Here is a 16,930-nt window from a genome sequence, read left to right on the forward strand (position 1 = left end):
CAAGGCCCCCCACATTACCAAAGCATCACAAAATATAGGGAAAAAAATGATGAGCACAAGTAGCTTCCTGTGCCCTTGGAAGAAGGGGACCTGATCTTCACTGTTGATGAAGTCCCCAGTTACCACTGGGTCCCAAAGTGAACAGGGAACCTTCTTCCCCCAGCCTATCTGTCCTGGACTATGTACCCCAGTGAACATCTCCATTCCCCAGGCACCCAAGTTAACCTCTTGGATGTGGCAGATGCCTCTCTTCTGCTCCTTGGTACAACACCCAGATCCTCTCTTAGGAGGGCTTGTTGCCTGGTGCTGCAATGCTGTGACAGACAGGCTTCACCGCTGCCTATTCACTGAGTGGCCTACGTCCAACGGCAGGCTGACAGGGAAGGATAGAGACGGCTGACTGTCTTGGTCCAAACTGAGGCAACTTTGAAGGGCAATTCTAGCTCACTGGTACCCCGAGAAGTTGGTGAAGGCTGCCACTGGGTCTGCATTGTGGATGAAGAGAGACTTGTCCCCGAGCCCTCTGTTACTTCCTTCCCCTCCCTCTCATAGCCATCCTGCACTTTAAATTCTGTCTGCGTCTGCTTCCAAGGAACCCCAAGCTATGGAACTAATCTGTTACACCAGTGCTGGAAACACCACTTCCTCATCATCTTTGAAGTCCATCTGCTTATCTTTCCCCATTGATAGTGTTTTAGTTTATGGCCACCATTACGTCTTGCTTAGGTAACCAAAAAGAATGAGGAGTCCAGCTCCTGGCTCACGATCGTTGTGTGTTATTTTAGGCTTCACCATAGGCAGTATAGATAGATAGACAAATCAATCAATCAATAAATCATATATATATATATATATATATATATATATATATATATACACACACACACACACACACACACACACACACACATATATGATACATATAAAGCAAAAGCTTTACTTCCCCAGAACAGATTTGGTGCACATCCACTGCACTGCAGTCCCTTGGGGAGCTTTGCATGAGAGTTGGGCCTCTGGTTCAGTCAGACTTTTACACAGATCTGCAACTCCTAGTACAGGTGCTGCCTCCATGAAGAGGCCTCTTTGTCCAGGGTGTTTGGTCAAGGGCTACTTTCCCCAGGTGACTCTGCAGAGACCTTATTCAGGAGAAGAAAGGAGCCTCAAAGATATTCTTCTCCCCAAGTCTCCAGTGCTTTTCCATTTCCATCCCTTCCTCTGCTCGCCACCCAGGACCCTGGGTCCCAGAAACAGCAGGGGCCTTTTGTTCAGAACTTCCTTAGCAGTGCTACAATGCCACTGTCTGTACTGATACATCAGCCCCTGGACTGGTACTGCTTCACTGAGTGGGGGGACAACATTGGGGGAACTGGTGCCTCTTGCTTGCAGTGTTACAGTAATTGATTAAAGGTGTGGCTGTTACCAGTCATGAACTGAATAATCATAAGCACATATACAATGGGAGTCCCATAAATATTATAATGGAGCTGAAAAATTCCCATCACCCAGTAATGTCATTGTTGTAGTGACATCACAGTGTGATGCATCAGTCATGTGTTTATGGTGACGCTGATGTAAACAAACCTGCTGCATGAAAGTCTAGCAACATAATTATGTACAGTGCGTATTGCTTGATACTGATGATAAATGACCAAGGTAGTGGTTTATGTATTTATCACGCTGTGCTCTTTATCATTATTTCAGAGCATACTCTTTCTACTTATCTATATGTATACAGGTATACTACATATGACTGTAAAACAGTGTGCTGTGTTATGTGGCTGCCATATCATATATTTTGTTTACCACATTTCTTGAACGCAACATTTTCTCCAGTGCTTGACTTAATCTTACTGTTTTGCTCATCGTGGCTCTAGAAGTTATGTGAGATATGCATGTATATATATGTGTGTGTGTATACACATATATACATACATATATATGTATGTGTATATGTGTATATATGTATATATGTCTCTCTCTCTCTCTCTCTCTCTCTCTCTCTCTCTCTATATATATATATATATATATATATATATATATATATATCTGGTATAGCCTAGGCATAGAGCCTAGATTTTGTAAGGACACACTATGATGTTCACACAACCATGTAATCATCTAACAATGTACTTCTCAGAATGCATCCCTGTCATTAAGTGACGCATGACTACTCTTTCATTTTGGCTTGTTGTCTTAAAAGATCACTTCAACACTTGGCAGCTCTGCTCTCCAGCTCAGCTCAGTTCAGCTCAGTTCTTGATGGATTCATAATTACTCTCCTAATATAGAAGGGACAATGACCTTTTAAAATGAAATTGGTATCCAACATTAACCAAGATAAACTATATTCTGGGCTAAAAAGTTAAGCTTAACAAATTTAAAGCTACTACTTAACAAATTTAATGCTACTAAATTTTATTTGACTATACTCAAATAAAACTGGAAATCAATGAAAGACATGTGGAAAATCTTGACTATTTGGAAATCTAAAAACACATTTAAAAGGGCTGGGATTGTAGCTCAGTGGTGGAGTGCTTGCCAAAACATGTGAGGTACTGGGATTGAGTCTCAGCACTACTTATAAATAAGTAAAATAAAGTCCATTGACAAGTAAAAAAATACTTTTAAAACAAAACAAATAACATATTTAAACATATCTTTAGAGCTGAGGATATGTTTCTGTGGTTAAGTGCTTCCCATATTTAAGGCCCCAGGTTCAGTCCCAGCACTGTTAAGAAATAAAAATTACTAAATAAATAAAAGTAATCTATAGATAAAAAGGAAATCGCAAAGGAAATTAAAGTATTTTAATTGAATAAAAATAAAAATACAACATACCAAAATTTGTAAAATACAGCTAAAGCAATCATAGAGGAAGATTTATAACTTTAAATGCTTCTATTACAAAAGACGAAAGATCTGGAATCAATCATCTATACTTGTAACCTTAAGAAAATAGAAGGACAGCAAAAGAAGCCTAAAGAAAGCAGAATATAAGAAATAATACTGATAAAAGGACTCAGTGAAATTGAAAAAAGAAAAACAATAGAGAAAAAAGTCAATGCAACAAAAAGCTAGGTCCTTGCAAAGTCCAATAAAATTGATAAACTTGTCAGACTAATTAAAAAAAATAGGAAATAAAGAAGATCCAAATTATGAATAACAGTAATAACAAAACAGACTTTAAGTACTTTAAAAGCATAATACTCTGCATTATCTTATGCTCATAAATTTGATGACATGGATGAAATGGACAATTTCTTGAAAACTTGACTAATCAATTATCCATAACCTGGATAATTCTATGTATATTAAAGTAACTAAATTCATAGTAAAATATCTCCTAACAACATCTGGGTCTGTCAGGGCCAAAAAAAAAAAATCCCAAATCTATAGAAGTGGACAGAAGTGGACGGAAGAGTTCTGACAACATGAACTTCATGTAAGTCTGCTGCCAAGAAGCAGAGAAATCCCCTCTTGGGTTCTGAGAGAGGGTTAGCCACAAAGGACCACCTGCCCTCCCAAGTCCTGATGCATTTCTAACCATCTTCAATGACTCCCCCTTAAAAAAATGAAATTCCAGTTTTCTCCCTGCGTTGTTCTTCATTAATGAACATCATTCCTATAGCAATACCCTGAATAAAATCATCTCCTTAATTTTCCAGTTCATTTTGTCCTTCACAGTCTTGATATGTGGACTTGCATAGGACTGGAGCTCACCTTTGGATCCCTGTTTGCTCCCCTCAGATAAGGGCTGCTCCATTTCTGACTGGGACCTGGGAACAGCACTATGTCCCACTTTGGGCCCTGTGCTCTAGACTCTGATCCAAGAGCATATTTGGTTTTGATTTCTTCGGAGTACTCATCTGAGTTCTTGGGAAGGCTTCTTTTATTTCATGCTGTGACCATTTGGTGATCTATGTGAACAGATTAATGGTTTATAGAGACCTTTTTCTGTCAAGTGGTTGATTAACAGAGAATCTGATTCGTTAGTCTTTTCTATTTGTCTCTTAGTCTATCTTGAGCTCAAATCAATAACTAATTTCATTCCCACTGGGAAGCAGATATCCAGACTGGTGAGTTTTATATTTCTATTTCTGTTTGACCCATGATTGAGATTTTATAACTGAAGCTATAATCTTTCTCTCTGTGTGACTGCAGGTCTGTAATTCAGAAAAGCCTTTCCCTCTCATTGTGTGTGCAATAATCTCCAGATAGTATTACCAAATTTGATACAGTCTCTTAAAGAAGCTCTATTCTGATTGGCTTTGATGTAAGCAAGTGCTTGGACAAAATGAATATTCATAAAATTACCACAAGTTAAGGAAATGGAACCTCAAATGCTCTCAATGTGAAAGAAAGTTTTTTTTTGGGGGGTGGGGGTGGGGGATACTGGACAAAAGGGACGCTATGCCACTGACATTCCCAGCCCTTGTTTATTTTTGAGACAAAGTCTTGCTAAATTGCTGAGGCTTAGCCTCCCAAGCCACTGGATTAAGGTGTGCACCACTGCACCCAGCTTAATGGGTTTTCTGATTGAATAAGCTAGCATTTCTTCTACTAAATGTTTAAGATGATAAAGAAATGTTTAATTAAATTGAATCACTATTTTGATGAACTTTAAATAGGTTAAATAGATAACTTGAAAGATAATTTTCAAGATTTTCAAGTAACTTAAAACCTTGGAGTTAACTAATAGATATTGAATAGATAACCTAAATCATTTCAAAGACAAAATACTGAATCTCTGATTACTAAACATACTTTGTTATATATATTTTAAATTTCTATATGATATAGAGAGGGAGAGGCTATACATTGAGTCTATTAATTAATATGTTTATTTTGTCTGTAATCCCAGAAACTTGGGAGAATGAGGCAGGAGGACTGAAGTTTTGGGCCAGCCTCAGCAACTTAGGGGGCCTTTAGCAACTTAGTGAGACTCTGTCTGAAAATAAAAAAAAAATAAAAAGGGCTAGGGATGTGGCTCAGTGGTAAAGCACCTCTGAATTCAATCCCTAGTCGAAAAAAAATTTAAAAAGGAAATTTTGTCAAGCTCAAAGCTGTTTAGCTTGAATTAACAATTTAAAAAAAAAAACAAAACACATTTAAGGCTGGGCCTAAGAGTGCACACCTATAATCTCAGCTATGTGGGAAAAATTGAGGCAGGAGGATCTCAACCTAGAGGTCAGTCTGGGAATCTGATTGGGACTCTGTCTCAAAATAAATTAAAAAGGGGCTGGGGTGTAGCTCAGTAGAAGAGCACTTGTCTAGCAAGTGCAAGGCCCTGGGTTCAACCCCTAGTACTACAACAGAAGAGAGGGGGCTATTTTCAAGTATTATACTGTTGTAAAATGATAGAATTTGGTTTTCTCTGTGTTAAAATGGAAAAAATTCCTAGGATCATTCACCAGCTCTTGAAAAGAGGTTGTAAAAGTTTCTCTATTGCTTTCTGTGTAACTGGTCTAGATATTGGAAATTCTGAGTATTATCAGAATCATTTCCTATGCTTTATGTTGACTTTGTAATATCCTTGATTATTTTTTTAAAAAGTTTCTTACTTAGGAAAGAGCCAAGGATTTTACAATCATGTTAACTTAAAAATACATTCTTGTCACTTTGGTTAAATATGTAGCCATGTAATATTCTGTATAACTCACAATCCTACCTAAATTGATGTTCAAATCTCCCAACAACTTTTGATATTCCGCCTTTCAAAGATCAAATACTACATGATAACTTTTGCAAGAAGACCACCTTTGACATTTCCCAGAAGGCCCCTGGAAAATCCTAATGCATTTGTTCTTTTCACTTTGTAAAAAAATACAAGTGCTACGAATGATGTGACCCTACTTCGTGTACAACCAGAGAAGTGAAAAACTGTGCTCTAATTGTGTACAATGAATGGAAGAGCATTCTGTCATGTATAACTGATTAGAATAAATAAAAAATTAAAAATAAATTAAAAAAAAACAAATGTTAGATATTTTGAGATTTACTTGATTATGCTATTACTGATGAATTGAATGGGAAGAGTTGTCAAATGGGAAGAAATATTCAGTTTTCCCTTGGTTAAATCTGTACGTGTAAAATGTTAATATAAATATTTCAGAAATCGTATGCTAGGTGGGAAGTGGACATTCCTGGAGAAATGCTCATGCCACCCTTGTGTGTGATGTATTTCCCATTTATCAGAGTCCTGGTGCTGTTCTGCCTGGTATTATATAACAACATGACAGTGTTATCAGTCATAATTTCAATTATTTTAAAAATGTAGACTCTACAACTTGAATCTAGCTTTTTGTAGGCTAGTGGTATTCAATTAAAAGTTCACATCACTTACCTATGGAGTTTTATTAATATACATATGTTTAGGCCTCACTCTAAACTTACTCAACCTCCTTACAGATTTGTTTGGTATATTAATAATATAATTTTGTCAGGATTATTATATGTGATATCTGAAGATGTCTTGCTTTATGCAGATTATGTTCATCTATTTTTATAAATTAAATAAAATACTAATTGTCTTCTTTAAAAAAAGGACTAATCATTGTGTTGATATTGTCTAGAACCTTTTTGGTTGGCTTTATTATCTTGTTCGTTATACTGCAGAAACAAACCAGTTTAGAGTATTCTTATTATAAGCTCAAAATTGTTAGTGACAATATTCTTGTTATGGGCTTCATCAATTTTTTGAAATGATCAGTAATAAATTAATTACAGCTACTTTGTACATAATTTTTTTGTTTGGTTTCATTTTATTCTGATGCTTCAGCTATCAGCTTGAATGCTTTGTCTTCACCAAAAAAAAAAAAAAAAAAAAAAAAAAAAAAAGACAGTTTCAAGAGCCACACAAAAAATCAATGCCAGGTACTTTTGTGTGCAGGCTTTGATGACAATGCATAAAAATCTTTGAGACCACAATGACAAGCTAAATCCAGAGTTTCAGAATGAGATGGGCTCAAGAGACTGCTAATCCAAGATGAAGCTGAGCAAGAATTAATTAATTAAAGCCCAATGAACTTTGGGAGGATGATTGTGGCTTTTATTTGGAAAATGTTGATATTTTAATGTACCATTTTCTAGATAATTAAGGAACACCTTTTTCTTTTTTTGGGGGGGGGGTTATATCTATTTAGTATACCATGCTTTTATAAACTAAAACAAAACATTTGAAAATAAAATCTTTTCCCCTGCTTGACCACTCCAGAATATGGAAACTTTTAGTATGTATTCTCAGTTTCATAGCAATACAATTATTTTCATAGATTCAATAAGAATCTGTCCTCCTTGTTAACAAGAAATCTATTGGAAATACTGGTTATGTAAACAGGCCTTGCCTGTTCATATTCATATTTGAAAAAGATGCTCATTTAAGCAGAATATGACTGGACACTTTTAAGAACCTAAGGTTGACTCCATAGAGCCAACACTTAAAAAGCCCTCTTGGAAAAACTGCCCAGTACCTGGCTTATGGTGTTCCCAGCTTATAAAAGGAACATTACTTTCTGGCAGGCTCAGCAACTTTAAGATATTTAGGAGGGCTGGGGCTGTAGCTCAGGGGTAAACCTCGCAAACATGAGGCATTGGGTTCGATTCTCAGCACCACATAAAAATAAATAAAGATATTTTGTGTGGGGGCTGGGGATATGGCTCAAGCGGTAGCGCGCTCATCTGGCATGCGGGCGGCCCGGGTTCAATCCTCAGCACCACATACCAACAAAGATGTTGTGTCCGCCGAGAACTAAAAAATAAATATTAAAAAAAAAATTCTCTCTCTCGCTCACTCGCGCTCTCTTTCTCTCTCTCTCTTTTTTTAAAAAAGATATTTTGTGTGTCCATCTATAACTAAAAAAAAATTTAAAAAGATATTTTGGAAACCTCAGGATTAAAGGAATTCATGAAAATCTGTAGGCAATGTAGGTGATATCTGGTGAGGACTTTTTGGTTTGGCTTCTTAGCTGCTGATGAACAGTGTCTATGATCTGGAAGATCCCACATTGTTAAGATTTCAATTCTCCCAAACAAGATATATAGATTCAAAACAATCTATACTAAAACTGCAAGAGGACATTCTGTAGATATTGACAAGCTAATTATAAAATATACATGGAAAGGTTAAAAAATAGAATGAATAAAACATTACTGAAAAAGAAATTTGGAGGGCTTGCATACCTGCTTTAAAGTTACAATATGGACTTTAAATAGAGTCCAGAAATACACCCATAATATAGGGTTTTTAACAAAGGTACAAAGACAATCAAGGATGTCTTTTAATAATGTCAAGGAAGGACGGTCTTTTCAAGAAATGGTGCTGCAAAGCGGGAAATGCACATACAAAAATGAACTGTGACCCTTTCCTCAACCCATACAAAATTAACTCCAAATAGATAAAACAAATCTAAGTATAAAATATAAAACTACTAAGACTTTCAGGGGAAAACACAGCAGAAAATCTCTGTAACCTCAGATTAAGTAAAGAGTTCCCAGATGCCACACCAAAAGTATGTCCAAAAGAGGAAAATGATGAATTGGATTCAGTTTTGAAACGAAAACCTTTTTTTTTTATTTTTAATATTTATTTTTTTAGTTCTCGGCGGACACAACATCTTTGTTGGTATGTGGTGCTGAGGATCGAACCCGGGCCGCACGCATGCCAGGCGAGCGCGCTACCGCTTGAGCCACATCCCCAGCCCTGAAACGAAAACCTTTATGCTGCAAAATATACCATTAGAGAATTAAAATACAAGCTACACACTGGAAAAAAGGTTTGAAAATTGATTACATGTCTGGAAAAGCACTTATACTCAGAATATATAAAGAACTCTCAAAATGCAACAATAAGAAAATAAGCAATCCAATAAAGAAGATTTAGACACTTTAACAATAAAGATGTACATATGACAAATAAGAAAAAAAGATGCTCAATATCGGAAGTCACTAAGGAAATGCAAACTAAAACCAAATGAGATATTCCACACTTAATAGAATGGCTTACAAAATCTGGCAATACTGAGCTAATGAGAATATAGGCCAATGGGAACTGTTGTACTTTGTTAATAGGGATGCAAAACGTACAGCTACTTTGAAAATGAGTTTGTTAGTTTCTTATACAGTTAAGCATACACTTACCATATGACCCAGCAATGCACTTCTCCCAAGAGAAATAAAAACTTACGTCCATATAAAGTTTTGTGCACTACTGGTCATAGCAGCATTATTTGCAATAGCGATAGCCAAAAACTGGAAACCATCCTTCAACTAGTGAATGGATAAACTGTGGTACATCCATTTAATGGAATACTATTTAGTAATTAAAAGGAAAAGAAAACTACTGATAAAGACAAAAACATGGATGAAGGTTCAATGTATTACACTGGGTAAAAGAAGCCAGATTCAAAAGGCAACACATGATGAAATTCCATTACTATGACCTTTTGGAATAGTCAAGTCCACAGGGATGGAGAACAGATTAGCAAGGAACTGGAGGGGAGGAAAGGAGTTCATTACAAAGAGCGGCACTCACTTTCTGGAGTGATGAATCTATTTTGTAGTTTGAGGTGGTCGTGGTTAACATGACTACATATCATCTGTCAAAACTTTTAGAATTTTACACCCCAAAGTGTGCCTTTTGCTTATATAACATTAAAACCAAATCATTATAAAGAAAGAGCAAGCAAGCAATGTGCCACATCAACTTTCTGCTTAGAAAACCTTTCCATGGCTCCAAGGATCATGATTAGTCTGAGTTACTGGGTATGGAGCTGTAGCCTGATCTTCCTTTGTGATGCTTCCCCTTTCACTGGGCTCATTATACCATGCTACCTGCAACTGCTATACCCCCAAATCACCTGTGAGACCCTAGCACCGGTGCTCAGCACCACAGGCTTCTTTCCTCTGTAATCCTTATGCATCTATATACATTGGTCTTCTCTCTTTAAGTGCTTTCTACTCCTTAATACAGCAAAATGCATACCCCAGGCCATACCTCCTTCTGCCAAAGTGTTTCTCTGGACTAGCCCCCATAATAGCAACCTCTTTTAAGATTCTATGCAGGGAAGTTTTGGGAATAGTCAAACCCTACACATTCCAAGAACTGACCCTTGACCAAATCATAGGAGATTACTTTGGAGTCCTTGGGATATCCTGTTTTTGTACATCTGGGTCCTTGGCCCTGCCAGATACTTTATGCAAACAATGTGGTTTATGGTGGGGGCCTTGAGCTACCCCCTTTCAGTGTGACGTCTTGAGGGATGAGGACTGAGTCAGTTTGGTGGGTGCTACTTGCTTAAATAACTAACCTCCAATAAAAAACCTGGTTACCTAAGCTTGGGGAACTTTTCTGGGTGGCAATTCTTCACATGTTGTCACAAGGTATTGCTGTGTGAATTAAGCATAGTTTGTGTGAATGCGGGGGCGGGGGGACGCCTACAAGTTTGGGCCTGGTATCTCCCAAATCCTGCCCTTCATGCCTTTTCCCTTTCCTGATTTTTAATTTGTATCTTCTCACTGTAAAAAAGCAGAATCAAGAGGGTGACAGCATTGTCAAGCTCTGTGAGTCCTTCTAGCAAACCATAGGGTGAAAGTGGCTTGAGCGCCCCTGACACATCATCCTGCTGGGTTTACCTCCATCAGAACACTTGTCATAATGGATTGTCACTGCCTGTTTCTCACCGTGCTGTGATTCCTTTAACGACAAGAAACCTGTATAATTCATTTATCACTAGTGCCTAGTACTGTGCCTAGAACAGGTATTAAATAAACATCTGAATGAAAGACAGACCTAGTCTGCTCATAAGCCTGATGCCCACCTGAGCCAGATACTTGCCTCAGGGTCTTGCGGAAGAATGTGGAGGTAGCTTGGGTTCTCTCCCAAGAAGAAATCCTATGACTTTGGCCAGGTAGTGAAAACCATCAACCCCAGAAAGCCCAGACTGGAAATTAAGATTGTCAGATGAAACACCCACAACATAAATTTTAAAAGCCTTAGCCAAGTAACAGCAGTAACAGCAGGGTGCTAGCTGAGGGTTCTGAAGGCTACCATGCTTGGGGGAAAATGAGAACAGTGAGGCAGAAAGAAGGGCCATGGAAATTCCACCCTGTCAACTACATCTCATTTTCTAATTCTGCCTTTCAGGGAAGTCGTCTCCACAGCAGAATGAATGACATTTCAGTGGAAAATGTTGACATTTAAAATTCAAGAAGTCTGTTGGAAATGAGGAGCCTATGGGTCCTACCTGGTTTCCCTGCCTAATTCCCTGCCCTGCCTGTAAACTGCCACCTCAGACCTCAGAACCCTTTGTGTTCTTGCTGGGAGCTCCAAAAATGTTTAGCAATAGGCTCCACCACAAAAATCACACAACAATAATTAAGTTTTTTCTAAGGATCCCTTACTGGCAATTTTCAGTCTTCCTTAAGAGATAAACACAGTTCAATTAAACACACACGTGCTTTGTCATAGAGCCTGAAGTCCACTCAAACAGAAAAACAATACACCACAAATGCCAACTCAGTGGGGAGTGCCCAGCCCAAATCAATACCTTAGACTAGAGTCATGGGATTTTAGGTTATTGGAAAAGACGTCAGACCATTGATTTTAATTTCCTTGCTTTGCAAATGGAGAAACTGGCACATCCCCATTTGTGACTGCTGAATAACAACAGTGGGCATGTGATTAGCTACAACACTATTTCTGTATGACAACCAAACCAGCACACTGACCTTCCTCACCAGACCTGGAACAGCCACTCCACACCTAGCAACACGTCCCCATCAAGTCACATCAAGCCTGGCTTGAAGCTTTCTTCAAACATGGTCTCATGGGCAATCGTAAGCAAGTTACAGCCCCTCTCAGTCTGTTTTCATATGTAGATTATCAGTCCTGTACCTCCATATAGAAAATGCTCAGTAAATGTTCATTTCCCTTTCCTTTTCCCACTAAGTTTTCCTCTCTAGTAGCCTTTTCCAACCAGACCTCCTCATTTGAGCCACAAATCCAGAGAGAATTATTGGAGTGCTTTTCTCAATGCCTCCCAATGATGGCAAAAAGCTTGTAGCACTGTAGAAGAGAAGAAAGTAATTTGTTGTATTCTATGGCTGTCTTAGGGCATCAGGGTTAATTCTGTTCAGGAATCCAACTGAGAAAGGTGATGGCTTCGTGGACTTACACGGTTCTACAGCAAACTTACCAGTATCCTTTTACACATCTAGTACTGATCATTGTTCTTGAGAGTCCAACCAATAGGCAAGGAGGGGTTAGTGAGATGGGAGTAGGGCAGAGAAGATGAGGAGGTGATTTAAAAGGCCTCCTCCCTGTGCTTCCATAGCTGGTTGGTGCCCAACACTCCTGGAACACAGTGTGCTGCCTACACACCTAGTAATACTGAGCCCATCTGGAGTAATCCTGTGAGGAGCATGCCATTCACTACCAGGTCTCACACCGTGTTGCTTTAAACCTTGCCCTGTGGTTAAGGGGTCAGCTCTTAGGCTCTTAAGGAATAGACTTCTAGACTTCATTACTCACCTACTACCCCCACCAACCCTCAACAAACACATACCCTAAATATTCATGAGAATGTCACTGATATACTTAAAGATCATTCAGGCTGCCTCAATGGGCTAGTATGAGGAGTTCCTGGATCCCAGGGTTGCTTAATAAACCTGAATCTCTGCCATCTTCAACTGTCTCACTGATACACATTCCCTGGGACATAAAGAAAAAATGCAAGGGCACTCACTGAGACCCTTTGGGCTGGGTTTACAGTTGCTGAGGTGATACCACACAGGTCTTCTAACTCTAGAAGTCAAAGGAAAACCTTTGGGGCAAAAGATAGGGATAGGTAGCTTTGCTAGTTTGTCTCAAGTCTCACTTAGCATATTATCTAGCTTGGTTCTATTTAAGCACCTGAGAGGAGAGAAAGGAGTTTCTAGGGAAGTCCCAAGAGATGGGAAGGAATCACAGCTGTGGAACAATGAAAAACTTTTAAGTTGGAGACAAGAGCCTGATTATTCAACTTTTCTGAATTTCATGTGTCTGCTTTGGAAGAAAGAAGATGGGAGTCTGTAACACTCAATGCAGAAGTGAGCATTTCTTTTTCCAAACCCTGACTATCAAGCAAGGCCCAAACCCTGCATTCAAGGTACTCTGAAGACCCTGCCACAGCTCCCTTTCAACATGCTTGTGCTCGATCCTGAGGCCACATGCATGCCCCTCCACTCCTCTCTGGCTTTGAAGTTCTGATCTAACACACTATCTCACCCCCATACCTGTGTGGGGCCCTGCAACTTTTTACAGGCTGGATCCCTAACACTATACAGACGGGTGCACCACCTCCCTGATTTCTGGGCAACAACTGTCTTCTCAGCACCCATCGCAAAGGCTCGAAATGTTTGTAGATTGTTTGCAAAAAGGGAAATATAAAGAACCAGTGCAGCAATTAATCAAGGGTAGCTGATCACTGCTCATAAGACCACTCTGGACTATCTCACTCTTTATTTAAGGCTGAAGTCTTGTCTTAAACAGCACCCAGATTTGGTCCTCCTGGCAGAGGAGCAAGCATATGGTTCCAGGAGACACCCAAGCAATTCCATCTCAGAAAACCACTCCTGTTCCAAAGGGCACAAGATGAACCCCTTCTGGGCTGGGCCACTCCGTCCTGGGGCCAGGACCAGGCATACTCCAGCTAGAAGGTGCAGTCTAACCCTTCGCTGTTAGATTCTCTTTCATCTTCCCATCCTTACAGAGGTCAAATTGCTGCAGTTCACAAAACCAGATATGTGCCTAGTCAAGAACGGTTTAGGCAAGGGAAACTGCCTATCCAGGGACCAAATGCTAGTCTCGCCTTAAAAACTCAGTTTCCCAGTTAACCACAGGCCTGCTACCAGAGCCAGCAGGGTCCCCGCTGTAACAAGTGCTCCACCTCTGGAAGTGAGTCAAAGGGGCAGGTGGGAGGGATGGTTAAGACAACTAGGAAAAAGAGAAATCAGAAGGGCAAAGCAATGGAAAGGAAGGGACCAGGTGGCGGAAAGGAGAAATAGAAAAAGCAAGGGAGGAAAAGGATAGACTGGAGAGACAGTCGCGGGGGCGGGGTAGGGAAGGACGAAGGAGCTCAAGAGGACAGACGCCCGGAGCGGAGGGCGCCGTCGGCGCGGTGGGCGGCGGCGCCCTTACCGGCGGTGGCGGAGCGCAGGCTCTCCAAGCTCCAGGAGCGGGACAGGGCGCCGCGCATGCCCCCGCTGCCGCCGCGGCCGCCGCACACCACGCCGCTGCTGTCTGAGTCGGAACCTGGGGACAGCCCAGCGCTGCTGCTGCTGCTAGTGCCGAGATCGCCGCTCGTCTGCCCGCTGGACTCGCTGGGGCATTGCTGCGCCCTCGTGCAGGTGGGCCCGAGCTCCAACCAGAGGCTCGGAGGAGGCTGGGCTGGGGGCGGCGGCGCGGCGGCGGCGGGGCTGCCGGGCGAAGGGGCGCGCGAACCCCGGCCAGGGCCAAGGCCGGCGCCGCCGTCGGAGGGCGAGGGGCGTGCAGGCAGCCGCGCGGCGTCCTCGGCCCCATCCCCGCCGCCGCGCGGTCGCTGCTCCGGGCCGGCTGACATCATGGGGCTCCGCTAAGGAGGTTCCCGGCCGGCCGCTGCCCGCTTGGGCTTTGCGGCCGCGGCGGCCGGGACCCTCTGCAGGCGCGGGGCGCGCGGCTCGAGGAACGGTGAGGCGCCCACCCGGCAGGGCGCGACGCATCCGTTCGCCGCCCGCTCCTGGCCGGCCCCGCGGGCGCTGAGCCGCGGCGGCGACCCCGGCGCGGGTCGCGGGCCCGGGCGGCACGCGCTCACGCACGCGCGCACGCAGACCAGGAGCGGCGGCGGGCGCGGGCGCGGCGCACCGGGACCCAGAGCGGCCCTGGGTCCCCACGGGGTTGCGCAGCTGCCGCCAGGATTGACGTGCGTGTGTTAGGACACGGTCATTCTCAAGAGTGGACACGTGGTGGTGAGTAGAGCTGGAGGTTTTCTCCTCAAGAATTACATCTCCGTTTTGGTGAGAGGCGCAGGCAGGAGGCCGCGCTCAGTCCCAGGCAGAGACTTCGGCCGCCAGCACCGCACTCTGGGACCGGGAAAACACGCTCCGCCCCGCCCCTAGCCCGGCTCGCACCCGGTCAGTGGGGACTATCACCCTTGATCTCCCTAACAGCTGGTGGCCAGGGTCGTGCCCTACCCAGCGAATATGGGCTGGCGGGGTGGTCTGCGTGTTTATGAGGTTTTAAAAACTAGAGTCAAAGCACACATGTTACAATATACATGGAAAAGTCCAGTGACAGGAACAAAAATTTTGGGGCCTAAAGGCTCATGACAAGGTGTCACAGATTACAGGTGTTTCTTTTGGAAGGGGAGGAAAGCTTCACCGATGTTCCCTTGACTATCCCAGACACTCCTGAGCCTTCTGTAGGTTCTTCGTGCCTACGTGGTAAGATACCTCCAAAGCAACAATCAACAAGTCATTATATGAAATACTAAATCTAGGAGGTGAAAAACAGTGGAAGACTTGGTGTTACTTTGGAGGTTGAGATGTGTGAGAGAAGTCTTAACAGAGGCCCATCAAGGCTGCTGACCACCTGTCCCCCATGATGGACAGACACACACACTCTAAGCCTTGGGAGTTAGTTCAAGTGTAAAGTGCCATAGGTATTACCAGTAGTGAGGATGACATAAGAGGCATGCAAAGCCATCATGGGGTGGACCCTTGAAAAGTAAGCATTTTTTCCCCCTTTTCTCCACTTGGGGTCCATTTCCTATAGCCTATCTCCATCCCTAAGCCATAGGTGCTCTTACCTCTGTACCATAAGGAACCCTGCATCTTCATAGATACTGTCCTCCTCTGCCCTAGCAACTCAGAGGGCTGGAGCAATAGCAACCAGAGTTCTAGGTAAATGACACCTGCCCAAGACAATAGCATTGTTGTTGGGTGTTCAGTTGATGGGCATTGGGTGATGCCTTGATCAAATCTGTATATTAAAGCCCACTCTCTTTTTCCAGTTTATTTTACTCCTCTAGGGGGAGTGTGTGTGCCTTTTCTCCTTTCCTGGTCTCTCCATATCAGCATTCACACTTTCTGTCCCTGCTGCCATTCTTTCCTGACTTTGGGAAGAACAGTTCTTCCCCTACCTCCTCCTCCTCTTCCTCCTCTTTTTTTTTTTTCAAGATTTTTTTTTTTTAGTTGTAGATGGACACAATATCTTTATTTTAAAAATTCCTTTATTTTGTTTATTTATTTTTATGTGGTGCTGAGAATTGAGCCCAGTGCCTCACATGGGCAAGGCATGCACTCTGCCACTGGGTCACAATCCCCGCCCAATATCTTTATTTTTATTTATTTATTTTTTATGTGGTGCTGAGGATCATGCATGCAAGGCCAATGCCCTACCACTGAGCCACAACCCCGGCCCCACTACCTTCTTCTTGAATGCAGGCTCTTTTACATGGAGGGTCATCATTTGTGTTCTCCTATGGGTGTCCTTTGAAGCCTGCATGCCAAGCCTTTGTGAGTGGGATGAACTTCACAGGAAGGGGTAGCCAGTGCCAGTCCTCCCCACCCAGCTGCAGGGCTTGAGGGTTCTACATTAAAATAAGCATCAGAATTGTCCATTTCTGATACTCTGCTGCTACCACTACCATTCTGTACATTCGAAAGGAGGACAGCTTGAGTCTCATTCACTGCACAACCCAAGGAAACTCTAAAATTTGTCATATGTCACTTTCCTGTTCCAGTCCCTTCAGAAGTTACTTTCCCTCCCTGGAAGACCCACAAGATCCTGTGTTATGACCCAACTGATTTTTCCACCTTCTGTCAGCTCTCTGGGCTCTAGTTGCAATGGCCACCTTGATGTTTCTCCTTGCTATAGGGTCTTTGCGGTTCCTTTCACCCCTGGAATGCTTTTTGTTTT

The 16,930-nt window shown here is 42.1% G+C and overlaps 1 protein-coding gene across 2 annotated transcripts in view; it reads right to left on the reverse strand.

Annotated features, from left to right (window-relative positions):
* Positions 1–14,597, reverse strand: part of Arhgef4 (Rho guanine nucleotide exchange factor 4) — a 79,904-nt gene extending 65,307 nt beyond the window's left edge. Inside the window, exons 1-4 of one of the 2 annotated variants that reach the window (XM_077798289.1) lie at positions 14,581–14,597; positions 14,174–14,525; positions 13,891–13,904; positions 4,915–4,923 (exon numbers count right to left, since the gene is read on the reverse strand). In XM_077798289.1, the coding sequence (XP_077654415.1) occupies positions 4,915–4,923; positions 13,891–13,904; positions 14,174–14,525; positions 14,581–14,597 (392 nt within the window). The remainder of the gene's footprint in view (positions 1–4,914; positions 4,924–13,890; positions 13,905–14,173; positions 14,526–14,580) is intronic. The other variant, XM_077798288.1, reaches the window with a different exon arrangement.
* Positions 14,598–16,930: the final 2,333 nt, after the last annotated feature.

Source organism: Urocitellus parryii, chromosome 1 (genome assembly GCF_045843805.1).
Source record: "Urocitellus parryii isolate mUroPar1 chromosome 1, mUroPar1.hap1, whole genome shotgun sequence".
NCBI lineage: Eukaryota > Metazoa > Chordata > Mammalia > Rodentia > Sciuridae > Urocitellus > Urocitellus parryii.